A 27657-nucleotide genomic window follows, 5' to 3' on the forward strand; every position below is an offset into this window, starting at 1 on the left:
AAGCCAGCACGATCTCACCCAGTGTTCCCTGTGTTTCCAATCTGCGGGAGCAGGGAATCCGTTTTGATTCATTAATTGGCATAAGGATGAGGCCCCAGAGATTGGCGTGGAGCCGCCGGCCCTTCCCCACCCTACTGGTTGGCTCCGTGCATCCTGCCTGCACCAACTGCCCCCCTGCCCTGGGCTACAGTCCAACATCCAGTGGGACCCTTTGGCCTTGCTCCTGTTCCCCTCCCTGGGCTGGGCTGGGCAGACCGTGAGGCCAGAGGGGCGTGGAGATGCTGCAGGAGAGGCACCCGCCCAGGCCTTGGGCCCAGCCAGCTTTCCTCTCCACTGTCCCCTTGGTACCCTCTAAGCTCTTGGTGAAACCCGCCTTAGAGTGGAGGGTCAGCTTTAAGAAACTCCCCTTCTCCACATTGTGGGATGTAGCTTCACTCTGGGGAGGACCTGAGCATCTGGGGACCTTGGCAAGTTTGAAAGCTCTGCCTCACCCATGAAATATGGACACCAGTAGTGCTTGTCTTATGGAGTTAAGAGTATTAAATAGTTTGTTGCTCTGCTAGGCCATGCTGGGGGCTGGGCCCCAGGCTAGGAGGGTGTGCAGCACACAGGTGCTTCTGCTCACGGGCTCATGGTTCAGAGAATGGGACAGAACAGTCCACGATTGCAAACGTCCGTGGGTGGTCTGCAGGCGGAGTACCGTGAGGGAAGATTGGGCTCGTGGAAAATTCTCTTCAGGGAGTCACAGTTACCCCCAAAAATACAGAATGAGGAGAGATAGCCAGACAGAAGTGGGAGGAGTGCAGCAGGCCAAGGGCGAGTACGTGAGGAGACCCACAAGTGGGCAAGAGCTTGGGCATCCGAGTTACTGCACAAAAGCCAGCTACCTGTAACACAGGGCACGGGTGTGATGGCGCAGGGCCCTGTCGAGGTGTGGACTTTATTTTAAGGCCGACGGGAAGCTAATGCAGATTTTAAGCAAGGACAGCACAGTCTGGTTGGCATTTTAATCTGTGAAGGCCAGTCCACTGCAGTGGACTGAATGGGTGGCATGTGGTTCTGGGGGAGGTTGGGTGTGTGGAGGTCCAGTGGGGAGATAGTAGTGGTTTAGACCAAGGTGATGGCATTGGAGATGGAGGAAAGTTGACAGATCCAAGATACATTTTGGAGATAAAACAATCAGGACTTGGTGATGGCTTGGGTGCAGAGGGTCAGGGAGAGAGAAGGTTCAAGAACAACTGGGTGGGTGGGAGTGCCCCTTTACGGAGATTGGGAGACCAAGAGGTACAGGATCACACCCCAGGGAGTTCGGTGTTGACACACCAAGTTTGAGTTGCCAGTGGACTCATTGTGGGAGACGCCCTGGTTGGGGGTCAGGAGCCCAGCGAGGGCTGTGGGCTGGAGCGATTACAGGAACCATCAACAGAACCGAGGTGTAACTTTCAAAGGGATGGGTCAGATATACCAAGGAAGGTTGATGATTCCATAGAGAGGACATAGTGATGGATCTGGGTCTGGGTCTGGGTCTTGGTCTGGGTCTGGGAGATGGCAAGTCATGGGAGCAACCAGAGCTGATAAGCAGGGGCCAGCCTAAGATGGGAGAAGCTTTCTTCCTCAGCTTTCAGCACAAACACAGATAGGTGTGTAGATCTGGTGATAAGAACTGGGATGAGTTCCTTATGATGATGGCTTCTGTTTTTAATCTATGAAAAATGAAGCAAGGTCATTAGTTGAACTTGGGGGAGAAGCCCAGAAGGTTTGAGGAGAATGAGCAAGGCAGGTGGTGGAGAGGATGTAAGTGAATATGGCAGGGTGAGGAGCCCTGTTGAGGATGGTGACATAGCTTTCCCACTTTGGGTCCCCACGTTGCTGGGTGCGTGGGTCTCTCTGATTCTCCATTGTTTGCTCACAGACATGGAAAAGTGGGTGGGCAGGTGGACCCACCACGGTTGACCCTGGGCTGGGGTTTCCCAGCCATCCTATACAAGGAGAGAGAGAGACTTTGCAGCAGAGGGACTGTATCAATAGACAGACAGAAACCAAACTGAGCAAGGAGTCAGGAGTGAAGGCAGGAGGATGCTGGTGGGAGAGTCACTTAAGCAAAAGGTCTGTAGGACAAGATGCTTATCAAGTTTGTCCTGTGCTCAGGAGGGATGCGAGGCCTCAGTGACCCTCTCCTTTGGGGGCCTTTCGATGGTGAGAGGCGATGGGGGTCAAGGTCCTGCTGGGCCCGAGCTCTAGGGCTCACCTTTGTATGGTGCTGACACCCGTTTCCCCCCATTTCATGGTTTTGTTTACCTTTTAAATGTCTTAATAAAACATGAAAAATAGTTATTCTCCATAGATCAGTAATTTACTATGAGTTACGACAATACTAAATTTGGTCAATTATTCATCAGCTATAAAGTATTTATAAATGTTACCTTAATTTAAAGCATTAGCCACTAGAATTCAAATATTAATAAAGTTGGTGCCAGCTTAAAGGAGGAAAGGAAGGGCACAGATAATGAGGGTAGCTTGGGGCAGGGTGAGTGCTCCTGGCTGTTCACATTGTTGGAGTAGCGAGGTGGTACATGGAGCCCGGATTGTGGGGCAGGCAGAGGTGCTGGAGGGCCTGGGGCTGGCCTGCTGGACCCCGTCGGAGAGAGATCATTACCTCTGGAGGGCAGGGCTGAGCCCAGGGCTGCCCGGAGCCAGCTCTCCCTTCTGCTGCCTGCTGTTACCAGCAGAGCCTTGCCCAGCTTCTCTGACATGAAGGCACCTCTACTAGGCTGCTTCCACTCGGGTGGAGTGCCCTCTCTTGCCTTGTCCATCTGGAGAAGTCCTGTCACTCTTTAAGGGGCTACCCAGAGGCCAGTTAGCACATGAGGTTGAAAGGGTTTGTAGCCTCAGAGAAGCAGGGGCTGCATGGGCGATCTCACCTATTTGGGGACCACGTCAAGTCTTCCAGGAGGAACAGGTGTGGATGTGCTCGGGGCACCAAGCATGCAGGGCACATGGTGGAGGGGGAGGGGCTGGGATGGCCGTGGTCAGCATCATTATTAGGTGACGGCACCAGGAATTGTGCATCTCTTCCAGCACAAGCTTCCTGGGGTATTGCTTCCCCCAGTCTTGGCCTGAGAATTTTCCAGGAATGCCCATGGGGATGGAGAAGACTGGGCATGGATAGGTAGTGGTTCTCAGACTGATCTCAATGTCTGTGGGCACCTCTCTTACCTCCAACACCCACCTGAGGCCCCGAGTGACTTGATGCACCAAGGATTTGCCTTTAGCAGAGGGAGGCCTTGTTCTTGCTTGCTGGCTCCTTCTCTAGGGCCTGCGTTAAGTGTGGAGCTGCCCCAGGAGTTTCCATCCAGGGAAGGGCTGGGTAGAGTCAGCCATGGAATCCTGGCCTCTGTCCTCTGCTGGCCGCCATCTCTTCCGGGGACTGGCTGTAGAGGTACCTGGTGGTCTGGTTCTGATGCTCTCGTTGCCATTCACTCTCTGGCTGTATGACCCTAGCCAAGTGGTCAGCCCTCTCTGTGCTTCAGTTTTCTCACCAGGGGATCAGAAATCTCACCTGGGGTGAGAATTAGGGAGACCCTGCTTGTCAGTGCTACACCTGGCATGCCCTACCCTGAGAGTCCTGTGTCTGGAGAATCCTGGATCAGCAGGACGCTGACATCTCAGGGGAAGCTGGCAGGGATGTGACTGTGGGGCTGTCTGGGAAATGCTGGCTGAGCTCCATGGATCCTCTTGCCTGGGCCCAACCCTGAGTCTGAACAGCCTGCTTCTTCCCGATTCCTGGGAATCCATCACGTGGCCCGGAGACCTCTGCTCTCCTAGGCCGCTGAGCTTGGGTAAGGGGTCTCGAAGCTGCTCATTACATTCATCTCCACTTCTTACTTTCGCAGCTGATGAGCCATTCTTGGGGAGCTCATATCAATCCATCAAGCCTGCATTGTTATCATCAAGAGAGAGATCAGCTTTATGACCATATGATATTGGAGACAAAGAATTATAACAAAGGCTGTTATCTTCTAGTGAGCTGCAGAAGCACCTCTAAGCTGGAGACAGAGGTGACTTCTGCATTCTTACCATGCATCAGGCAGTGCCAAATGGTCCTTCACATACAAAGACCTTTCAGAGAATATGCACAACAGCTCTGTGAAGTGGGTGCCATCATCCTTCTCTGACAGAAAAAGCACAGAGGCCCAGAGAGGGTCAGCCCCTCGCCCAAGGTCCCACAGCATGTACGTGGCAGGGCCTGGATTCAGATCCAAGCCACCGGACGCCAGCACTGGGGTTCGGTGTCTCTTCTACAACTGGGGTGTGAGTTGTGTGATGTCCTGTCCTAGGAATGAGCACACAACCTTGTTTAAGCTAATAGCTGGTGTGGCTTTGATCTGATGTATTTTGATCTTGTTATTTTTATATCAGGAGCCTCTAAATAACCATCATTTCAACAGTGCCCCAATTAGCAGGCCATTCACAGTGGATTAGAAATTGACTTGTATCAGGCTTCTCCATTAGTGCCTGGGAGAGGCTTCCAGCCTTAATTACCCACCCTGCTCACCTGGGAGGTCGAGGCCTTGAGGAACTTCCGTGGTGCTGCGGGTGTCCATACAGGGTTGGGTCAGGGTGCCCACCTCCATGGGGAGGGTTGGTCAGCAGCAGGAGTGAGGTCGTTCTCTGTTGTAACTGCTATTTCTTGGGATCCTGGGCATGATTTGGGTGGGGACATTGATGGGGAGCTGGGGATGCCCAAGGAGAGGGGCAGGAAACTGACATGTATTAATATTTAGCATCTTTCTTGTGCATGGCACGGGATTGGCATTTGTGGTCCACGTTCTAAGTCAGTGCTCCCATAGCTCTGCTGGGTAGAGGTTCATATCTTCAATTAATAGAAAACGGGGGCTCAGGAAGGAGACATGCCCATGGCCACACGGCCGCCGGCCAGAGGAGCCCAAACTGGAACTTTGGTCTGTGAGATTCTAGCGTTCCTTCTGCTGCCCTGGTGAGCCCAGGCCTAGCCAAGAAGCTGGTGTCTCGGGCTGCCACCGGGGCTGGGGCAGGGGGACCTGTTCCCTGAGCACGTTCCCACTGCCCAGCCCCTGTGTCTTTGTCCCACTGCACCCCTCACTCACACTGCTCCCCCCATCTCTCCTGGTCTAAATCCTTTTCTTCCTTTCAGGCCCTGATGCTGACCCCACATGAGTTCAGCCTCTTCTGGGTCCCAGGGAGCTTCCCCTTTCCTTCCTCGCAGGCCAGGTTGTGGGGTCTGGCTCCTTGGTAGATCCTAAGCTCCTCAGATGGGGCCTGTGTTCATCCTGCTCTTTGCCCCTCCCCCTCCCCAGGGCTCATTGCAGGGCTTTGTGCTTAGGGGGTGTGCTGAGTGTATACATGAAACACACAGGAGGGAAGAGACAAATCCATCCATGGTGAGCGGTGGGATGTGTGCCCAAATGGGAAAACTGAGCCTCAGGGAGGTTTAGTGACTTAATAACCCAGCATAGGTGGAATGGGGATGGGGCTTGCCATCAGAAGTCAGGGAGTCCCTGAGACGGAGCCAGGTGGGGTGGATGACAGAGAGCCAAGACCCAGTGATGGTGCAGTGGGTGTCTTGGGCTGGGACCAAGGGCTGGAGTTCCTGGGCAACTTTACACCCTAGTGATGTACAGTGTGTTTTGTAAGATTACTTTTTAAACGTATAAATGCAGTGTATCAGCGTTAAAGAGAATATGTACAAGAGAAGAAAGAAAAATCCATTTATCATCACAGACCTTGGCTTTTAGTGTCTTCTCTTGCCTTTTTCATAAGCATGCTATCTACCTAGTTGTAATCCTGGTGAGCGTAAAATGTCGTGCCCTGGTTTTGTCACTTAGTCACCCCCCAGAAGCATTTTTAGCCGAGAAGCCATCTTAGTCCAGCCCGTATCGGTTGTGTGGCTTCACATCTTGTTATCTGGAAAATAGACACAGTGATGCCTGCCGTACAGGGATGTCATGGGAATAATGTGAACTCATGTATATAGAGTACTTGACAGAGTTTTTGGCACAGAGGAAATTCTCACAAAATAGACCCTCCTCCTACATAGCTTCATGCTTATCCATTGTTGGAGGATTATTTTCCTTTTGTAAAGGAATTATCTGGTCATGACATGAAATTTTGGCAAAATATAGAAAAAAAGGAAAACCATGTCTAGACCTCTTCTAAAATGCAGTCACTTTTAACATTCTGCAATATTTCCTTCTGGTCTTTCTTTCATGCATGTTAAGTTTTATTTAATTGGTATCATAAAACACATACAATTTTGTATTACTTTCACATAACTTTTTTATGACAAGCACTTTCCCATCTTACTGTAGTATCTTCATAAATAGTTTTAAAGGCTGTGTGTGCTTTCAACAAATGGAACACTTTTATGTCACTCACCTCTTCGCATCTTTTAGATCGTTAGCAATATATCAAGAGTCTGGATAAGTATCCTCTGAATGTTTTTGGATCTAAAGCCATTTTTACAGCTTGGATGGATGCCCAAAGTGGAATTATTGACCAGAGGGCATGAAAATGTCAAGGCTTACGGTATTATTGTATCAGTCTTGACTGACTGCTGTGTGCCAGGCACATTGTGTGTCTGGAAAAGGATGGTGAGCAGAATGGGCATGGCCTTTGTCCCCTTGGAGCTTGAGGTCAAGTGGGAGAGAGAGACAGTTATACACGCAATGCAGTGTCATAATAGGGGAAGTGTGGGATGCACATGAAGCACTTGACAAAGGGTCCTTAGTCTGGGGGTGTAGAGTCTGGGTCTTGAAGCGAGAGTGAGTGTGAAGGTTCAGGAGGCAACAGGAAATGTGATGGGTTCCAGGGGCTGAAAGGTGGGCAGTGGTCTGTAACAGAGCGGGCGGGGGCGTGTGAGGAGCCTGAGGCTGCAGGCACTGGGGAGCCTGCAAGACTGCCCTAAGGAGTTTGACTCTCTCCGCAGCGGTCTTGGGAGCCACCAAAGGGCTTTAAACAGTAGCATGACATGATTGGATTTCAATTCAGGAGTGAACTCGGCCGCATGGAGCCTGAATGCGAGGGGCCAGAGCATTTAGGTAGCTGCATGATCTTCAAGAGAGACTGCAGAGACTCTCTTGTTTAACCACCCCCTCCTCCTGCCTTGTGTTTGGAGGCTGAGGGTTCAGCAGGGAGAGTTGTGGGCATTTGAGTTGTCTTCCTGCCGAAGCCCATGAATGTGCAAGGTGAGAGTCCGTGCGTGGGGAGAAGCTGGCCTTTGGTATTTGAAAGCTTGGCGGTGTCTCCCTCTTCCCGCACCTTCCCAGCCTCCCACTGCCTTGCTCCTTGGATTTCCTCCCCCTAGTCTTTGTCTCCTCCTCCCAGCCTGGTCTGAGGCATTACATAAACCCAGGTGCTTTCAACCAAAAGAACTGCATTGTCAAAGTTGTTCAAAAGTCTGCTGTCTGCAGTAGAGGCCTGCTGACATTCACAGGTTGTGTTTTGAAACTGCATCTGCTTTCCCACATTCCTGCCATCACATAAAGCATTATTAATAAGTGTTTGCTTCAAAACTGGTGCAGTGGGTTGCAGTGTTGGGAGGTGCATCTTTCTATTAATTGGTCTGATGTTCCAAAAAGGTCTGTGTGGCTAAAAGGGGTTACTGGAACTCATGGTTGCTGGATGACTTCAAAAGGTGATTCCTGAGCGCAGCTACCCTAGAAACAGCTGCTGGCGTCTGGTCGTGTTCCTCCTGCACACCTGCGGTCAGCGCCCCAGCTGCACGAGCATCTTCGTTTGTTACTGTCAAGTGGCTTTTGAATAATCCTGGGCTTCTGGAACCAAATGCTTCCTCTGGGATTTGACCTAGTATCTTTATGATATGAATCAAATGGACTTGGCCAGAAGACCTAGGGTTTCTGGGGGGTTTTGCCTACAATCTGGATCCTCGGGGGTAAGTGTCTCCCTGGCTTTCCAATGTTATTCATTCCCCTCAGCCCCAATCAGTTCAGTTCAGTCAACAATTGTAGAGTACACAGTGTATTCTTGGCCTGTGGCGTGGCCTTGGGAATACGTGGATCAACAAAACGAGCTCACAGCTCTTAAGGGGCTCACAGCCCAAGTGGGAAATGGGATGGCTAATTTAGTAGCACTGATGGCTGTCTCAGGCAGATATGGGTTGTATCCCTGTTCTACTCTCCCCGCTTGAGTAGCCTAGGACAAATGATTTTGCCTCTCCTGACCTCTGTTTTCTCATCTATTGAATGGACACAAGAACGTCTAGCTGGCAGCATCACTAGGGCATCACAGACTGTGCCTGTGAGAGCCTCTGGCCTGGCCTGACATGGGTTCTTGGTCCCTGGAGGGAGGCAGTGTTTCTTGGAACCCTGGGAATGAGCTGTGCCAGTTGAAGCCAGGGCAGCATCACCCCCATGCTGACCCCACCCTCTCTCTCCCCTCTCTTTCCAGCCTGTGACCTCATGACCCAGGGGATCTTGGCCTTGGTCACATCCACCGGTTGTGCGTCTGCCAACGCCCTGCAGTCCCTCACAGACGCGATGCACATCCCACACCTCTTTGTCCAGCGCAACCCAGGGGGCTCTCCGCGTACCGCCTGCCATTTGAACCCCAGCCCTGACGGCGAGGCCTACACGCTGGCCTCCAGACCTCCCGTGCGCCTCAATGATGTCATGCTCAGGCTGGTGACAGAGCTGCGCTGGCAGAAGTTCGTCATGTTCTACGACAGCGAGTATGGTGAGTTGGGGGCAGGGGCTGCTCTGGGGCTCTGGTGGGGGCATGGCCAGGCACTGGGAGATCTATGAGCTGGACCATCGCTCGTGGAGGCTGAGCGCTTTGGAGTGGGCTGGGTGTGGACAGCGGTTGGTGGTCTGAGCCGAGTGGGTCTCTGGGTGGTAGGACTGAACCTCGAGCTTTGTGAGTCGGGGAGGAACTCTGAAAACAGATCTGTAGACAGGCACTAAAGTTGCCTAGCAACAACACCTTATCATGACAGCTGAAGTTGGAATCATCTTAGAGTTTTCAATAAAATATTAATAAGCCACTGGCAGGGATCCGAAGGGCTGCACGCAGGCAGTGGTGGAGGCTGGCCAGCATGGGTCCTCCTGGAAGCCTCCTCTGCGAAGTGTTCCCCTCTCACTGGCCGCTCTCCCAGCCTTCCCAGCTCCTTGTCTCCCTCTGCCCTGATCTGCCCTCAGTTTCAGGGTTTCTGGCTGGGGCAAAGGTCAGGGGGAGGGACACCCTGAATGTCATGGAGCCAGGCTGGGGTTGTGTGGGTCTGGGGACACTGGGCATCGCTGGTCATGGCTTCTTTGAAGGCCTCCCATATGAAAAAAAAAATCATAATTTGCTTGTGAGGAAACTAGAACAGTGGGCTTTGAAGAAATAGCTTTAGGTTTTCTATGACTGCTTTGTGAAAACAGACCATTTCTAGTCCCAAGATAAAATGGTTTCCACCTTATGCGTTTTTTTAAAAAAAAACCTTTTTATTTTGAGTTAATTGAGATTCACATGCAATTATGAGACACAATTCAGAGATTCTGTGTGCTCCAACATCTCGCCTGTCATACCATATCACAAGTGGGATTTGACTTTGACACAATCCATAGACTTTGCTCATATTCACCAGTTGACATGCACTTGGGTGTGTGTATTCACTTCTGTGCAATTTTATCACATGTGGATTCATGTGACCGCCACAGTCAGATGCAGAGCAGTTCCCTCACAAGGATCCCCATGCTACCCTTTTATAGCCACAGCCACCCACATTACGTGTCTTTAAAGGGTGTGGGAGACTGGTGAGGGTCAGCAGCTGCATAGCTGGGGCAAGGGTAGAATGGAGTGGACCCTCGAAAGTCCTGTTTTTCTCTCTTGGTGAAATAATTCCTTTGCCAAGAATGTAACTCAGAAGAGAAACCAGCATATGTTCGCCTTTGCCTAAATACTCTGCTTCTCTAAGACCAGAATGTTGTCCTCAGGTCTTGAGCAAATATGCTGTTTAGAGTCTTCCAGAAGGAACTGAAAGAGCAGACAGTCACTGTGCTGAAATTAAGATGAGGTGGTGATGGGGAGAAGGGCAGCCGGAGGCTCGAGGCGCTTGAACTGGACTCTGTCCAGGACTCGACCTCTTCTTCCAGACCCCGCTCAATCCCTGACTCTGGGAAGGAGTTTGAGACCATGTCATAGCACCTCTCAGTGGCCCAGCCTTCCCCTGAGAACCCTTTGTGTTGGTGGTTCAACCCCCGACGTTGGGTCTGCTCTGAGGCTGCATCCTGTAGGGAGGTGTGGACACTGCCAGGGCTGAAGGATGCTCTGGTCCAGTGTCTGTAGACCCTTCTCACCTCACTGCTCCTGGTCTCTTTGCTCTCCTTTTGCTCTGACCTATAGAAACTCTTCAAGCCTTGGTTCTTCCTAAGCCCTTAAGGTGGCTTTGGTGGGAACCTCAGCCATAGGAAGCAGGTATCAGGTCTCCAGCCTACCTGTCCCATCTGGGCTCCTGTAATTCTTGAAGACCGAATGACACCTAATGGCACTTGCTCAAATTCTGTGTGTTCTTCTTCTTACATCCCTTAACCCCACTTGGCTCAAGAATCAAGTCCCCAAGGAAGGGCACCTGATCTCCACCTGCCTGCAGACTCCTCCCTTTCTCATAGAGCTGGTTCCTTGGTTACATGCTCTCACAGACACGTGTCTCCTTCCTTCAGCCTGCTCTCAGCTTGTTGCGACACACTCATGAGGGCTAACCCTATGCGCAGTTACTCCCACCCAGGCCCTAAGCTCCAAGACAGTGGGCCATGTGCTCTTCCCTGCTATGTCTCTGCTGCTTAGCATGGTGGCTGGCACAGAGTAGGCCCTAAGAAATTGTCACTGTGTGAATGAACCCACTCGTTTATGCGGGCATGGACTTTTCAAGCAATTTTCACACAAGACAAAGGAGAAACGGGGGGAAAGACAAGGGCACTGAATAGTCTGACCTCTGAGGCAGGGGAGGTGAGCTAGGAAACAGATGTTTCATTCTGTAGGCACACTCCTCTGCCCCCTCTCCTCTCCCACCCAGACCCGCCAATCAAACCAAAAGGTGTGCCCCTCTTTTCTGACATGGAGACCTTTGCTACCTTTGGTAGGGTTGAAGTGAGTTTTCAACCAGACTGGCCTTTATTAGTAATTCTATAAAGACACAGGGTAACCAATAGCTTTCCTCTGGTGGACCACCGCAAGCAATTGGTTGAGCCTTGAATGCTGTGTTGGGAAGGATTCTGAGGAAGCATGTAGGCTCAGCAATAAAAGTGCTGTGATTGCTCCATGAAGCATCATGGTGCGGGGACAGGCTGGCAGCAGCCTGCCCTGTTTGCAGATTCTGATCTGGAAGGTAGGGGAGAATCAAGCATTTCAGAGCTGCCTTACACTTGGCTGTCGCTGTCCGAGGTGCTGATCCATTTGACGTTAGCCTTTCTGGAGGCCAGTGCTCTTTTTTTTTAAAACCTTTCTTTTTTTTTTTAATATAAATTTATTTTATTTATTTATTTTTGGCTGCGTTGGGTCTTTGTTGCTGCGTGCGGGCTTTCTCTAGTTGCAGTGAGCGGGGGCTACTCTTCGTTGCGGTGCACGAGCTTCTCGTTGCAGTGGCTTCTCTTGTTGTGGAGCAGGCTCAATAGTTGTGGAGCACAGGCTTAGTTGCTCCGTGGCATGTGGGATCTTCCTGGACCAGGGCTCGAACCCGTGTCCCCTGCATTGGTAGGCGGATTCTTAACCACTGCACCACCAGGGAAGCCCAGTGCTCTTTCATTGGGTACTGTGCAGAACCTCCTGCCTTTGCTTGCCCTGGTCATTGGCCCCCTGATTTGACAACCTTTGAGGCCGGGTTTCCACCCCAAACATTCTCTATAAAACGTTCACCACTGTTACTTGTTTTGGCCATGCCCCTCAGGCACAGCCCAACCTCTGGCCCATTTTTAACATGTTAGATGAGCCAAGGCGGTAGAAGCCCACATGCTGTTTGATGCAGCCCCAAGAATTCGGGGTGTGGGTGCTCTCTCAGCTTGGCTGGCATTGGCCTCTCCGAGGGCCGTGGGTGGATTTACATTGCTGATATGCCCAAGACAAATGGTGCCTCCACAACTTCTCAGGGCCCTTCCTCCACCCGACCACTGCAACACGAGCTGCAGTGAGCCCAATTAAAAAGCAAATTGAATGTAAAGACTATTTCATTCCTTCCAAAGTCAAACAGAAGTGGTTTGGGGATATAGCGACTTTTTTTTTTTTTTTGATGCTGATCTGCAAGTATCTTTACATATATTATTTTATTAAAGCCATTTAATAACTCTCTGAGGTGGGATTATTGCTGCATTTTACAGATGAGGAGTGTGAGGCTCAGAGAGATTCTTTTTGACTTTGATGCCCATGCACTTAGCCAAGGCACCATCCTATTTCTGTAATCTGGGGCTTGCTAGGCTCCAGCCTTCTTCTCCTAGCCCCAGCCAGGCAGAGTTAATGCCAAGGATGGGGTGTGTGGAATGGACTTGGCATGCCCTAGCTTTGTGCAGTCAGTGACTTGCTAACGAATGTCATATGTAAGATCCCACCCTTGCAAGGTGAGGACTGATCCTTCCTCATTTGCCCCTCAGCCTCCCTTTAAACAAAGGAATGTCCTTCCCTGGGTGGGGCCTGAGGACTGGGCATCTGAGTCAAGAGTCAAGGGTCAGAGAGACAAAAACACATTCTAAGAGAGAGTTTGGCAGAGTGGTGGGAGAGGAGTTGGTGTATTTAAGGTTTACAGAATGCAAGATGTGCCGTTTGGTAAAATTCCATCAAAAATACTTGTATGCTTGTTGTGACAGCGAAAGGAAAAATGAAAGAGAAGCTGACATTTGGGAGAGAAGATCTGTAACATTAAAATACCAAAAGTTTGGATTGAACAGAAGAGAGAACTTTCTGACTTGCCACTTCAAATTCTGGGATATTCGTGTGTGTCTTGGGGAGGATGTGCTAGGAGCTGCAGGCAGAGTTTCTCCCTGGTGAACACATTTGGATGAGGGGTGTATTTACAATTGGGATCTTAGAAATCACTGACTCATTCATTCAACAAATATTCACTCAGTCCCTACCATGTACAACTATTTTGCTAGGTACTCTTTTTACATGAAGAAACAGATGGGTGGAGTGTCTTGGCTAAAGTTGCACAGGGCTGGGATGTGAAGTCAGGACCCCAGGGCTCTTTCCTCCAGAGCATCTCTGGGGTGTGGTGGTCCCTCTTGGCCTCTGGGCCAGCTTGCAGGCCTGGAATGGGGTTGGGAGCTGGGATTCCACAGAAACAAAAGCTTAAAGCTCTAAACGTGTGGCCATTTCCTATTCGTGCTTGTTTTAAAATTATTTTAAGAAGTTTAAAAGTTACACATGTTTACAATGTATATGTCAAGTTAAAAGAATGGTGATAAAGTGAACTCCCATGAACCCAGACCAGTTTAAAAATGTACAGGAGCCCTGTGTGTCTAGCTCGTATCATGTCCTCTCCTACCTAGGGGACATAAACACTATCTTGATTGTGTTCTAACCAGTTCCTTGCTTTTCTTTATAGTTTATCATACAAGTATGGATCCTAAGATACATATCGCTTAGTTTGGCCTCTTTGAGAACCTTAAATATCTGGAGTAACACTTCTGTACACTTTTCGTGATTGCTTTCTTTTTTATTCAATATTAGGTTTTTGAGATCTGTTCATTTGATGCAGATGGCTATATTCGATCATTTTTACTGCTGCAAAGTATCACCTGATTTATTAACCATTGTGTTACTATGGGCATTTGAGTTGTTTCCAGGTTTTTGCTATTACAAATAATACTGATAAGATTATTGGTGTTCGTGTGCAAGAATTTTTTAAGGGTCTATCTCAAAGGAGCAGAATTGCTGGACTATTGGGTATGCGTGTTTCACTTTAGTATATCATTCCAAATTGCTTTCCAAAGAATTTCTACCTATTTTCACTGCTCTCTGCAATGTATGAGAGTTCTCGAAGCTCGCCAACTTCACCAACACCTGGTACTGTTTTTACTTTTTTTTTTTTTTTTTAAATTATTTATTTATTTTTGGCTGTGTTGGGTCTTCGTTTCTGTGCGAGGGCTTTCTCTAGTTGTGGCGAGCGGGGGCCACTCTTCATCGCGGTGCGCGGGCCTCTCACTATCGTGGCCTCTCTTGTTGCAGAGCATAGGCTCCAGATGCGCAGGCTCAGCAGTTGTGGCTCACGGGCCCAGTTGCTCTGCGGCATGTGGGATCTTCCCAGACCAGGGCTTGAACCCGTGTCCCCTGCATTGGCAGGCGGATTCTCAACCACTGCGCCACCAGGGAAGCCCTGTTTTTACTTTTAAGATTTTCATGTGAAATGGTATCTTGCTGTGATTTTAATTTATATTGCTGTGATGAAAGATGAGGCTGAGAACCTTTTCATATCCTTATGCACTATTTTTGTTTGCTCTTCTAAACACCTGTATGTAGTTTTTAATTTTTGCCTATTTTTAAGATTGAGCCTCTTCTTTTGTAAGTTAGGGATGTTCAATACTTTCTTTCAGTTAGTTGTCTTAATTCACAGAAGTTCTATATTGTATTGTTGTCAAATTTATTCAACTTTTAGACAAGTAGCTCTGTTTCCTGTCTCATTTAAGAGGTCCTTCCCTATCCAAATGGCATAAAGATATTCTCCTGCTGAAACCTCTCTCTCTGCACTGAGAACAAATGTTGTTCTCCTGCCTGGATGTCCATAGCTAGGTCCTGGCCCTGGGTGTGCCTGGATCCCAGTGCTAGACCATCTCTCCCTGCAACCGTGGCCTGACATTCCTCGCTGACACTGCTCTGCTCTGTATAGTCACAGAGCTGATATTATTCTTGGTGGTGATTGCACAGCCTGTGGCATGGTGGCTTGGGAGGGCTTCCAGGAGGAGGTGGCATATAAGCAAGGGTCTAAAAGACTAGTAGGAGATAGGCAAGCAGAGGGCACTGGGGGAGGAGGGGTGAGGAAGCGTGTCCCAGGAAGAGGGAAAAGCATGCTGGAAGGCCTGGGGACAATGGAGAGGGGAAAGATCATATGGCTGGGCTGTGGGCAGTGGCCATGGGTGAGGCTGGAGCTCTGGGCCAGGCAGGCCTTAGAGGCCTCACTGATGAGCTCAAAGTCCCCAGAAATCCTTGGGAGCCATAGCTCACTACCTCAGGTGGTGCCTTTGGATCCTATTCTTCACGCCCAGTCCAGAAACCTGAGGATAGACATGGGGTCTCCATCTCCAGAGGGCTCTGGTTCTTCTGTTGCCTGTGTCTGGACTCATTGGCTGTCTATGAAAGGGAAGAAACTAACACACAGAGAAGAGCTGTGATCTGACTGAGGAAAAATCCCAGACCCAGAGTCCAAGCCAGAGTCAAGGCCTGAACTTCCCAGGTAACCCAGGTGGCCCAGGTATCAGTGAGTAACAGCTCACGTCTCTCCAGCCGTCACTCTGAGCAGGGCACTGTGTAAGTGCCTTAAGTGCTCCAGCTAACATCATCCTTATGGCAACCCTTCCAGGTGGGTGTATACTATCCTTGTTTTACACATGAGGAAACTGTGGCTCAGAGAAGTAAAGGGATGTGCTCTAGGTCATATGGCTGGTGAGTAGGGGGGTTGGCCAGGTCTGATTCCCAAAGCCCGGGTATCACAGCTCTGCTCACAGCATCTTGGTCCTTGTGGCAAAACTGTGGGGAACAAACACCTCAGGTCGACTCTTTTCTTAATGCACAAGGATTTATTGTAGCACTGTTGGTAACTGCAGACATTCCAACAACCTTAATGGTTAAATATATTATGATACATATATATAATGGAAAACTATGGTTCTTTATGTATTAAGAGGCCATAGTTCCAACACATGGTACTGTTAGCTCACAATAGCAAAGTGAGAACAGTGGTGGCCAGTATTGCTCTGGGTCAAAGCAAGCTCACATGTGTGTGTATCTGAGTACACATACAGTCATAAAGGAGTGCTGTGTTAGGGAGGGAAACACAATGACTTGGGACAGGGATGGGAGATATATTTTTTACTGCATATTTTAAAATATCTTTTAAGTTTTGTTTCAAGTACAAAAAATAAGTAAGTAAATAAAAAAGAGTGGAGGTTGCCATTCCTCCCTCCTACTGACTGCCCATGGTGACTTCTCTGAGCTTCTGCTTTCTCACCTAAGGAACAAGGATGGTAATTTCTGAGCTACAGAGTAAAACCCCCAGCAGAGTTCCTGGTACATGGCAAGTAGTCTATATGATAATAAAAAATCATGTGTGGGAACCAGGAGTGGCAGTGGTCAGTATTCTTCCCTCTCATGGCTGGATGCGGGCTCAGGGCTTGGTAGAGTCTTGGCAAAAGAGCTTTGGCTGTTTGCCCCTCCTCAGGATTACTCTTGAGTATAATGGTTAGGAGCAAGGACTCAGGAGCAGTCTGCCTCAGTTGAATCCCAGCTCTGTCTCTATAGCTGTGTGACATTGGAGAAGTCACTCAACCTCTCTGTGCAACAGTTTCCTCATTTGTCAATTGGGGATAAATAATCATTTCCCCCCGGTGTGCTTGATGTGTGGATTAAATGAATTAATACACGCCAAGAGCTTAGCACAGTGCCTAGCACATGCTGAGTACTCAGGAAGATTTCCTTGCTCAGGAGCTGCACCCAGTGGTGGCCCCTTTACTGCCCGTTCTCCCTTAGCCTCTGAGCTGGTTCATCTCTGCTGTGGCCCAGAACACATCTTAGTTATATTCTTGGTGCTTGTGGAGGGTCAGCTCTCTCACCTGCAGGGGACACTCCAGGCCTCCCTGGCAGCAGGGCTGAGCTGCTGGGCATCCCTGCAGGCTCACTGCACGGTCCCAGGTAGCTCTGGTGAGCCATTGCACCTTCTCAGCTGGACAGCCTGACAGTTTCTCGTGGCAAACATCTGTCGGCTGTTGGTCCTCACCCTCGAGTCCTCCTGACACGAAACTCCCCAGAAGAAAGAGAATTACTGGACAAATGCTATTTTAACCAATGCTTTATGCCAACGAAATCTCCTTTCTTGCCCCCGGCATAGGAAGTCAGATGACTGAACCGCGATGGTGAGCGTTCTCAAAAAAAAAAAAATGGTGCTGATGAACCTAGTTGCAGGGCAGGAATAAAGATGTAGACATAGAGAATGGACTTGAGGACATGGGGTGGGAGGGGGAAGCTGGGGTGAAGTGAGAGTAGCATCGACGTATGTACACTACCGAATGTAAAATAGTTGGCTAGTGGGAGGTAGCAGCCTAGCACAGGGGGATCAGCTTGGTGCTTTGCGATGACCTAGAGGGGTGGGATGGGGGGATGGGAGGGAGGCTCAAGAGGGAGGGGATATGGGGACATATGTATGCATGTGGCTCATTCACTTTGTGGTACAACAGAAACTAACACAGTATTGTGAAGCAATTATACTCCAATAAAGATCTATTAAAAAAAATAACACATATCCTGTCATTATGGCATTAGTTTAAATTGAAGTAATAAATACTTTTTCCAGATGAAATGAACAAGTGAGTTTAATTGCTAGGAAACCTACCAAGAAGTTCGACAATAACTTTACTGGGAGGAGTGTTTTGTGTTTGTTCTCCGATCTAATTATAAAAGCAACTGTACTTTGGGGCACGTTCATTGTAGCACTTGCTGGAAGATCAAAGTTCAGTAACTCTGAAGTTCCCTCACCCTTCCATGAGATTCCATGGTGCGTCTGAGGACATGAGGAGATGCCTGATGCCGGCGTGGATGAGGGACAGGAAGGCGAGGCTGCCCTGGCCCCCACGCACGGCCCAAGGGAGTCGCGACAGCAAGAACTTGGCCAGGCCTACACCTCCCTCCTCCCATGTCGTGCCACAGTGCCCCCTTGGAAGACAAATGTGGCCCTGTCGACATCCCTCTCCTGCCGACCCTGCTTTCCCAGACCTCCTCAGCCCCAGGATACAGGAGGAAACAGGTTTTGGTGTTAAATGCTAGCATTCCAGGAAGGGCACCCACAAGATGGGGCCCCAAACATCTGGGAGGACTGTTGGCCCAAGTGGGATCCTGATCCTCCCCGCAACGCCCAGTGAAATGAAATATCACATCCTTTTCATTGTTTCAGTTGAACCATCTCCTACCCTCCCATCAGGGAGAGCAGGGCTCTTTCCTAATAGGATCCAGCAATGTCAGGAGAGTTCCTTCATTTTTTGAAATGAACTATGTTGAGGCATAATCGGCATGCAATAAACTACACTCATTAGACGTGTACTGTTTAATGGGTTTTGACAAATGTATGCACTAGCATAACCACCATCCTCGTCAAGGTGCAGAACATTGCCAGGTATAGAAATGCCTTTGCTGTGAAGAGAGAACATCATAGCTAACTTCCTTCTGGCCCCAGTCACTTCAGCACTGGCTGGAAAGCCATAGGCCCTGAGAGCAATTCTATATGCCTGGAGCCTGCGTGTAGCCTCCTCTGCTCCTAGGAGTGTTTTCAGGGACCTGGAGTGTCAGTGTGTCTGACCAGAAGACAGGGAAAGCGTGGGAAGGAGTGGAAAGCAGGGGAGGGGAGGGGTGGGGGGAGACAGGGAAGCCCTCTGGCAGCTGTGGCTAGCACTCGGGCTGAAGCCATCTCCAGCCGGGATGAGAGCTCTGACTGTCTGCTCATTGGCCAGAGATGGCTCCTCTTCCCTTGCCAAGCGACGCCTGGCACCTCCTTGAGAGGCGACATTCGGGTGGTTATGAGCACAGACTCCAGCATCAGAAAAGTATGACATTCAAGTCCCTGCTCCACTGCTTACTGCATCCTGGGCAAGCTATGGGTACCCTTCAGAGCCTTGGTTTTCCTGATCTGTAAGATGGGTATCATAGTGCTTCTTTCCTAGGCTGCTGGTGGATCCTGGCCAAGCACATTCTCAGCGCTATAGCAGGTTGAGAGCCTTATGCTTTAAAAGTTTTCCTTTGCTTCTCACAAGTGGAATCTCAGTGGATGCCACCCAGCTCTGAAGAAGCCTTTTTGGAGGCTTGGGAAGTGGGTTTCCTTTCCTGGTTGCTCAGCAGCTGGGCCCTGGGGGAGGGGAGCCATGGGTCTTGCTGGTCTAGATGTGTCTAGACAGCATCTATGAGCAGCTTTAGGAACATCCTTCTCCTTGGGAGTCTTAGGAGGCAGAAAGGCTCCGGGAATACCCTAAGATGTTTCCCTGTGAAGTGTTGTGTGGGAACACTTGGGGCACTTCTGCCCCCAAAAGCATTCCCTCACCAACTCATTAAAAAATGGAACTCCTTTTCCTCTTGATACCCTCTTCCTTGAATTATTTTTTTCATTGAATTTACCTGCCATTTACTTACTTTTTGATGTTTGTCTTCCCCCAATGAGAATGTGAGTTTTGTGTTTTATTAAGTGACGCTGCGTACCCAGCATTTAGAATAGCACCTGGAACATAGTAGGTGCTCAATAAATACTCAATATATGAGTGAATGAATCTATATTTTGGGGTGCTTCATTGCCTATTTATTCTTGCAGGAAGCATTTGTTTCTTTATGTGAGATTTCTAATTACGGCAGTAACATGTGATTTCTATGGAGTCCAAAGATCAGGCAAGACCTCACCCTCCTCCACTCCCACCAGTGAACTAGTGTGTCCAGGCTGCTGAGTTTCTGTCTACACCTTCCTTCTTGGCAAGTGTGGAGGGAGCACTTGTGTACCCAGGGGCAGGGCCTGATGAGAGTTCAGATGGGCCCAGCCCTTGAGAAAGCTCTCCCCACAGCTTCACAGGAGGAATAAACACAAAATACATGTTTGTATCACAGTGCAAGGTTAATAGTGGCCGCTGAGGTTTTGTGGGTGAACACATTGGGGAACTTCGGTTCCGTTCCTGCCTCAGCCTTTTTTCTCACTTATCTCTGGGCCCATTGACAAATATTTCTCATCCTTGGTTTTCTCATTTTGGCAGTGGGGATAATAAAAGTGCCTACCTCAGAGGGTTCTTGGGAGGTTGAAATAAAATGAAATGATGGATCTGAGAGGGATTGAGCTTGTTGTACCAGTCCATTTCTCATTTGTCTGACTCTTCAGTACCCAGGACAGTGCCGCAAGTGCCGGCCTGTGATTGCAGAGCCCTGAAGCCTAAACTGCTCACCCCCAGCCCCCCTCAACTCTGCTTTGGCAGGCGGTGGGTTCTGAATTAGCTGGGAGCAAGGAGGGCTTCGTCAGGTAGAGGAAGGGGGAGGGAGATCCCAGGTAGGGGAAACCTGTGTGCAAAACATCAGGGTGTAAAATAGCACGGCATGTTCTAGAGGAATGTTTGGAGGGCTAGCAGCTTATGCTGAGAGCTGGAAGTGATGGAAGGTGTCAGTGGGAAGGGTGGGCAGGGGCCGCGTCACACAGTCTCAGGCGACCTGGCCGGGAGCATCTGAGTGGTTAATTCATCATGTCTATGGCAGGGTTTCCCCTCTTCCGATGCAAGGTGCGTGTTGTGCCGTCAAGGCTTGCCCTTCCGTGGGAACTCTCCTGTCTAGTGAGATGCTTAGGAACAGAAGCCTGTTCTCTTTGGTTGTGTCACCCTGGAATGTGACAAGGTTGAAGTTGCTTGTACATTGTGTGGCCAGTTCTCCATTGTAAGAAGTCTGGCAGTTTTGATTTGGGGGGCTGCTGCCCACCCCACGTTTCCCACTGGAGGCTCTGAGAGTGGTGACAAGTTCACTTGAAAGCAGCAGATGGAGGGGTCGCACTGACATGGCCACGTTCCTTATAAGTGGCATTATGTCTCTTCTCCAGGCCTCCGTTTATCTGATCCCTTGCTGACCTGGTACCTGTGAGGGCTTGCCCGCTCCTCGCCCCAAGCCTCCTGGTTCAGGGCAGGGTCCTCCACGTGGGCCTGGCATGCTGTCGTGACTTTTGGTTTAATTGTTTTGGGATGCCGTGTTTGCCTGTTTGCTTATTTGTTTATTTCCTGCACACACCTAGAGAGGGTTTGCAGAGTCTCCTAATGAGGCGGCGGCGGTCAGGAAATGAAGACAGGGCCACAGAGGCTGCGCTGGCTGGGAGGGTGGTGGGGAGCGCCGTGAGCACGCCTTCCTGGCAGGCAGGATGCGGGGAAGGAAGCCGTGGCTTACAGGGCGTCCACATCCTCCAGAAGGAGGAAGTAGGGCAGCTTGCTCCTCAGCGGGACCCGGCTTCTCCAGCACTTCAAAGGATTCCCCCGGAGGAACCTGGTCTATGCAGGGGACACGGAAGACAGGGTGTAGTAGTAATCCCGGCTCAACGTTAAAGCAAAGGCAGAGGTGGGTTTTGTTTGACTGTCACTCACAGTCCTCTGACTATGGAGGGTGGTCTCCTGCTAGAGCTCGCCATTCCCGGAGGGCGGGTCGGACTGCCCCCACCTGAGCTTCCTTTAGGCTGGTCTTCATGGCGTCTTTGGATTCTTGTTGCCCACTGAGCAAGGGCTTCTGTGTCTAATCAGTCCAGTTCCATCGGCCAGGCACCCACTGAGTTCCAGCTGCTGTGCTGGGGAATTGGAGGTGAGCGTGGCAGGCACGGCTTTTGTCCCCTTGGCCCCAAGGGTAACTGCCTTCATTGGGGAAGAGGGTCGTGATGGAGGCCGTGCTGTGACGGCCACTGGAGCTGCGGCAGGGAGCTCGGCCTGCCCGGCAGAGCCTGGGAAGGCCTTTGAGAGTGGAATTCAGTTCTGATGGAGTGAGGAGGGCCGAGCAGAGGGGAGGGCAAGGTGGCCAGATATGGGGGCCCAGGGGTGAGAGAGCTGGAGGAAGTTCTGTCTGGCTGGATCTAGTGTCTGGGGTCAGGGACTGGGACGTGGACCTGGCCCAGGTGGTGGAGAGGCTGAGTATTCTAAAGGCAGTGGGGAAACATGGAAGGGTAATCACTCTGCTTTCTTTGCTTTGTTGATTTTTCTTTGAAATTATTTTTATTGTATAAGTAATAACACAAAATGAATATGTCTTGTAAAAAAAAGGTAAACAACTTAGGCAGTTAAGGTGAGAACAATAGGTGCCCTTAATGCTCCCTCCCCTGCATTCCTCTCTAGAGCTAACTAAGTAAAGGCCTTGCCTGGGCTCATCACACTTCTTATGTACAGACATTCGTGTGCACATACGTGGAGCTTTTCAAAAGCGGAAGCTTTTGCTTTGTGCTGTGCTTCTTACTTGAGTTGCTTCGGAGCCTTCACACCATGTCAGCCCTGTTGGTTCTACCTTGTTCTCCTTACCTGCTGCACAACATTTGGCAGGGTGGGGTTTATGGATCTATTTCCTCATTGGGTGGTTTCTGGTGATTTTGCTCTTACAAGCAATGCTAGAATGCACACCCTTGAGGGCACAGCTTTGTGCGCATGCCTAAGTATTTCTCTGGGCTGGATTGCTAGAAAGTAGAGTTGCTGAGTTGCAGTGGGCCCTGTGTTTTCCAGTTAGGAAGCTAGAAAGATAGTGCTAAGGTGCCAGGTACCAAAATAAGGCAGGCAGGAAGAGAAGTATTTTGGAGAACAGACCCTATTCCGGTCCTTGTTTTTTTTTCTTTGTTTTTGTTGGTTTGGAGGAAGATAGTTTCTTGGATGCCATGTTCCTGGGAAAAAGTGTGATTAGGCAGAAAATCAGGGACAAAATCCAAAATCAGAGAAGCAGATGAGGTGGAGCAGGGGCTCTCTTAAGTCAGGAGCAGCTCTTTTTTTTTTTTTTAAATTTTTATTTATTTATTTATTTATTTTTGGCTGTGTTGGGTCTTCGTTTCTGTGTGAGGGCTTTCTCTAGTTGTGGCAAGCAGGGGCCACTCTTCATCGCGGTGCGCGGGCCTCTCACTATGGCAGCCTCTCCTGTTGCAGAGCACAGGCTCCAGACGCGCAGGCTCAGCAGTTGTGGTTCACGGGCCTAGTTGCTCCACGGCATGTGGGATCCTCCCACACGAGGGCTCGAACCCGTGTTCCCTGCATTGGCAGGCAGATTCTCAACCACTGCGCCACCAGGGAAGCCCAGCAGCAGCTCTTATGAGAAACTATTTGAGACCTGAGTCATTGCAGCTCGGTGGGGGTGGGCAGTGGGAGCGGGTGGTCCTGTGGTGTGTCCTGCTTTGAGGGGGTTACGCCTCACTGGTGGGATGGAGCCAAGCCGACGTGGGTGGTCCCTGGAGGAGCAGCTGACAGGCCTGGGACTGGAAGAAGGACTGATGTGAGCCAAAGACTCCAGCCTGCTCTAAGTGGTACCAGGACTGGACGTGGACTAAGGGGGAGGTGGTACAGGAAATCAGGAACTTTCCAGCTGTCAGAGCTGGTCTGAGCTAGAAGGGACTGCTTCCATCCCCCAGGGAGCCCCCGGGGTCACTGTGGCAGGAAGGGTCCCTGTCCCTTGTCCACCTGGGATGGGGGGAGCATCTTTGGGTGACAAGTCATTATTAACCAAAGGTCCCCATGGAAGATCTCTGCCGCGTCTCCCCGGGCCTACAGGCTAAAGGCCGTTTGGTTGAGCTTCGCTTAGGGACCACAAACAGAGTGATGTGCCCTGCATTGTTTCTCCAGAAGGAAGGGGATAGAACACTTCTTGTGCAGTTACCCTGTGCCAGGCGCCTCCACCATCCTTTCCTCAGTCTGCACAGCCAATCAGCAAGGTTGGCACCTGCACACCAGCTAGTCTAGGAAACTGAGGCTGGGAGGGGTTACAGCTGCAGGTGGCAATTCAAGTCTCAAACCCTTACTCTCCTCCCCACTGCTCCAAGCGACAGATGTGTGTGTTCCCCTGGCGTGAGGAGGGAGAGGAGGGGTGGGACAGGTGGCACCCTGAGGGCCCCTGGGTCAGAAGATGCTGTAGTGGGAGGAGGCCCAGGGGGCTGGGAGGCCTTTTCTGGCTGTCCCACCCTCCCTGCATCCCCCACCCCTTTGCCTCCCATCCTCCAGACCCTCCTGACGCACACCTCCTGGACATGAACACAGCACAGCCTTAGGGCCGGAACTCAGAGGGCTGCTCTGGAGGGTGTACCCTCATTGTGTGGCCTGTACGGACTTTGTTGCTGGAGACCTCCGTGGCTCTGTGGCATTGCCACAAATGTAGGTATGAAGGGATGTCACCTGCGGGTCCTTGTGACATGTACTGCAGTCTGCTTGTACACTGGGAATGTCCCACTTTGCTCTTTTGCTTTTTTCAATTGTGGTAAAATCCATACAACATAAAGTTTACCATTTTAGCCATTTTCAGTGTGCAAATGCAGTGGCATTTAGCACATTCCCATTGCTGTGGAACCATCACCACCATCTGTATTTGGAACTCTTTTCATTTTGTGAAGCTGGAACTCTGTACCCATTAGATTCTAACTCCCCAGTGCCCCCTCTCCCGGCCCCTGGCCACTACCCTTCTCCCTCCCTCTATGAATTTGACTGCTCTAGGGACCTCACATAAGTGAGATCATACAGTGTTTGTCTTTTTGTGACTGACTTATCTTACAACACAAAGTCTTCAAGGCTCACCCATATCATAGAATGTCTCAGAATTTCCTTCTTTTTTAAGGCTGGATAATATTCCAGTGTATGTCTATACACCACGTTTTGTTAATCCATTCATCTGTTGATGGACATTTGGGTTGTTCCCACCTTTTGTCTACTTTGCTTTCTGAGGGTAATGAAAGAAAAGTGTAGTCTCTTGGGGGCCTCTCTCTGTGTGTGTGTGTGTGTGTGTGTGTGTGTGTGTGTGTGTGTGTGTGTGTAGCGTGTATTTGCATATAATACCTTTTGGAAGACGTCCATTCATTCTTCACTCTGTCACCAAAGTCACCTGCCTTAAACTCACAGCCTTGCTTAGAGCCCAGCAATGGTGCCGCTTCTCCTCCGGGTGAAGTTCAAATCCCTTCAGGGAGCCCATGGGCCTCAAGATCTGTTCCTTGCCTCACTCCTTCTCCAACCTCTTCTCTCATCATTCCCCCAAGACTCTGTAAATCCTGGCTACACAGGATGTATCAGTTGGGGCGCAGTCAGGGAAACACAGTCCACTCCCCATCCTTCAGGGGAGGGAATTTATCTACTACCGGAGGTGAGACAGGTGACATGGAAGCAACCCAGACTAACAACTTTAGGAAGGCACCAGAACACCCAGGGTTAAAGGGGCAAATGGGAGAGATGGTCCTGGAGCCAGGACCGCCCAGTGGGAACGGGGATCTCCCAGAGAGGCCACCGTGTGGGAGCTGGGAGCATGGAGGAGGCACTGAGCTGACATGGGTCAGAGGTACAGAAATAAAAAGACCAGAGATCTGGAGGCTTACACACGCACGTGAGCACACACACGTGCAGGCACGCACACACCTCAGGCGCCTGTGGTAATTAAAGTCAGAGGCACAGATGAATGTAGTCTGCTGCCAGCTGTGAATCTTGCTAACAGTCACCAAGAAAGATCAATAAATTTGCTTCCTTCTAAGCGGCACAGGATTTCACTGGAGGGCCTAGGGCAGCTCAAGGTGAAATCTTCCTGAGGACTTCCAGTTAGCCAGCCCGTGCGGGGAGGGCATCAAAGTGAGTGTCAGGTGCGCTCCAGACCTGCAGGATGGTATGGTGCATCAGGGGCACCTTGGTACCCGGAGACGGGAGCTGGGGGAGAAGCTTTCCTCCCCAGCGGCCCACCTTGGACCTCCCTTGTGCCTTGGTGACAGCCTCTGTGGTCAGAGGCCCTGGCCACAAAGCCAGGCAGTGGCCGTGGGTGCTGCTTCAGCCTCTCCTGACACGGCAGGGGGCGCGGCAGCAGCACAGTGAGACTTCTTGGGCCTCCACATCTGCTGTGGGGACGGAGGCAGTGCGGGGAGGGGTGTGTGTGGTGACCAGCAGCCAGCGTGCACGGGCTCACGAGAGCCGCTGGGCCACTTCTTCCCAGCTCCATGTTCAGTGACAGCACTTCAGTAGCTAGAAACTGACCATGTGGGAGTATTTACACCATGGAAATCAGCAAGTGCTACACACCAGGGCTTTTTGACAAACTGATTTTAAAGTTCATACGGAAATGCAAAGTACCTAAAATAGCCAAAACAACTTTGAAAAGGAAGAATAAACCTGGAGGACTAACTAAATGACCTCAAAACATGAAAAACTATAATAGTCAAGACAATGTGGTTTTGGTGTAAACATAGACAAGCAGACTACTGGAACAGAATAGAAAACCCCAAAATAGACCCCGACATGTATAGATGATTGATTTTCAACAGAGGTGCAAAGGCAAGTCCATGGAGAAAGAAGAGCGCTTTCAACAAATGGTGCTAGAACAAGTAAATATCTATGTGCAAAGACATAATCTTCAATCTATACCTGTACTGTATATAAAACATAAGTGAAAAATGGATCACAGACTGAAAATTATAAACGAAAACTAAAATTATAAAACATCTATAAAGCACAATAGAAAATTTTTGTGGCCTTAGGTTAGGCAAAGATTTCTTGGGTACAACACCAAAAGCACAATACATAAAAGAAAAAAATTGGTAAACTGGATTTAATTAAAATTAAGACCACTTTAAGAATGAAGCTCTTTGAAAGACACTGTTAAGAGAATCAAAAGACAAGCCACAGACTGGGAGAAAATATTTATAAGTTACATGTCTGATAAAGGAGTCACATATAGGCTATAAAGAACTCTTAAAACTCAATAATAATGAACACCACAATGAAAAATGGGCAAAGTATTTGAATAGACACTTCACCAAAGAAGATATATGTTTGACAGGTAGGCACATGGAAAGATGCTTACTAGTTAGGGATTAGGGAAATGCAAATTAGAACCACAGTGAAAAGCTGCTGCCTACCTACTAGAATGGCCAGACAGACAATACAAAGTGTTAGTGAGGTTACAGAGCAACTGGGATTCTTTGTTTTTATTTTTTTAATTAAGAAATTAAAACAATTTTATATTGGAGTATATTTGATTAACAGTGTTATGTTAGTTTCAGGTGTACAGCAAAGTGATTCAATTATACATATACAAGTATCTATTCTTTTTCAAATTCTTTTCCCATTTTGGTTATTACAGAATATTGAGCAGAGTTCCCTGTGTTATTCAGTAGGTCCCTGTTGGTTATCTATTTTAAATATAGTAGTGTGTACATGTGTATCCCAAACTCCCAGTATATCCCTCCCTGCACCCTTTCCCCTGGTAACCATAAGTTTGTTCTCTAAGTCTATGAGTGTTTCTGTTTTGTAAATAAGTTCATTTGTATCATTTTTTTAAAGATTCCACATGTAAGTAATATCATATGATATTTGTCTTTCTCTGTCTGACTTCACCTAGTATGATAATCTCCAGGTCCATCCATGTTGCTGCAAGTGGCATTATTTCATTCTTTTTAACAGCTCAGTAATATTCCATTGTATATATATATACCACATCTTCTTTATCCATTCATCTGTTGATGGACATTTAGGTTGCTTCCATGTCTTGGCTATTGTAAACGCTGCTGGTAGGAATGTAAAATGACACAACCACTATGGAGAACAGTTTGATAGTTTCTTAAATAGTTAAACATGCACCTACCATATTAGCCATTCTACTCCTGGGTATTTACCCAAGAGAAATGAAAGCATATATCCACTCAAAAATATAGAGCAACTTAATTTGTAATACCAAAACCAGAAAACAGCTGAAATGTTTGTCAGCAAGTGAATGGATAAACACATTGTGGTATTGATG

The 27657-nt window shown here is 49.3% G+C and overlaps 1 protein-coding gene across 4 annotated transcripts in view; it reads left to right on the plus strand.

The window, feature by feature from the left end:
• The window catches only part of GRID1 (glutamate ionotropic receptor delta type subunit 1), a 686590-nt gene that overhangs the window by 124071 nt on the left and 534862 nt on the right, over window positions 1-27657 (plus strand). For all 4 annotated transcript variants that reach the window (XM_057530323.1, XM_057530324.1, XM_057530325.1 and 1 more), the window contains exon 3: window positions 8446-8730. In XM_057530323.1, coding sequence (XP_057386306.1) covers window positions 8446-8730 — 285 coding nt within the window. The remainder of the gene's footprint in view (window positions 1-8445; window positions 8731-27657) is intronic.

Source organism: Balaenoptera acutorostrata, chromosome 16 (genome assembly GCF_949987535.1).
Source record: "Balaenoptera acutorostrata chromosome 16, mBalAcu1.1, whole genome shotgun sequence".
Classification (NCBI taxonomy): domain Eukaryota; kingdom Metazoa; phylum Chordata; class Mammalia; order Artiodactyla; family Balaenopteridae; genus Balaenoptera; species Balaenoptera acutorostrata.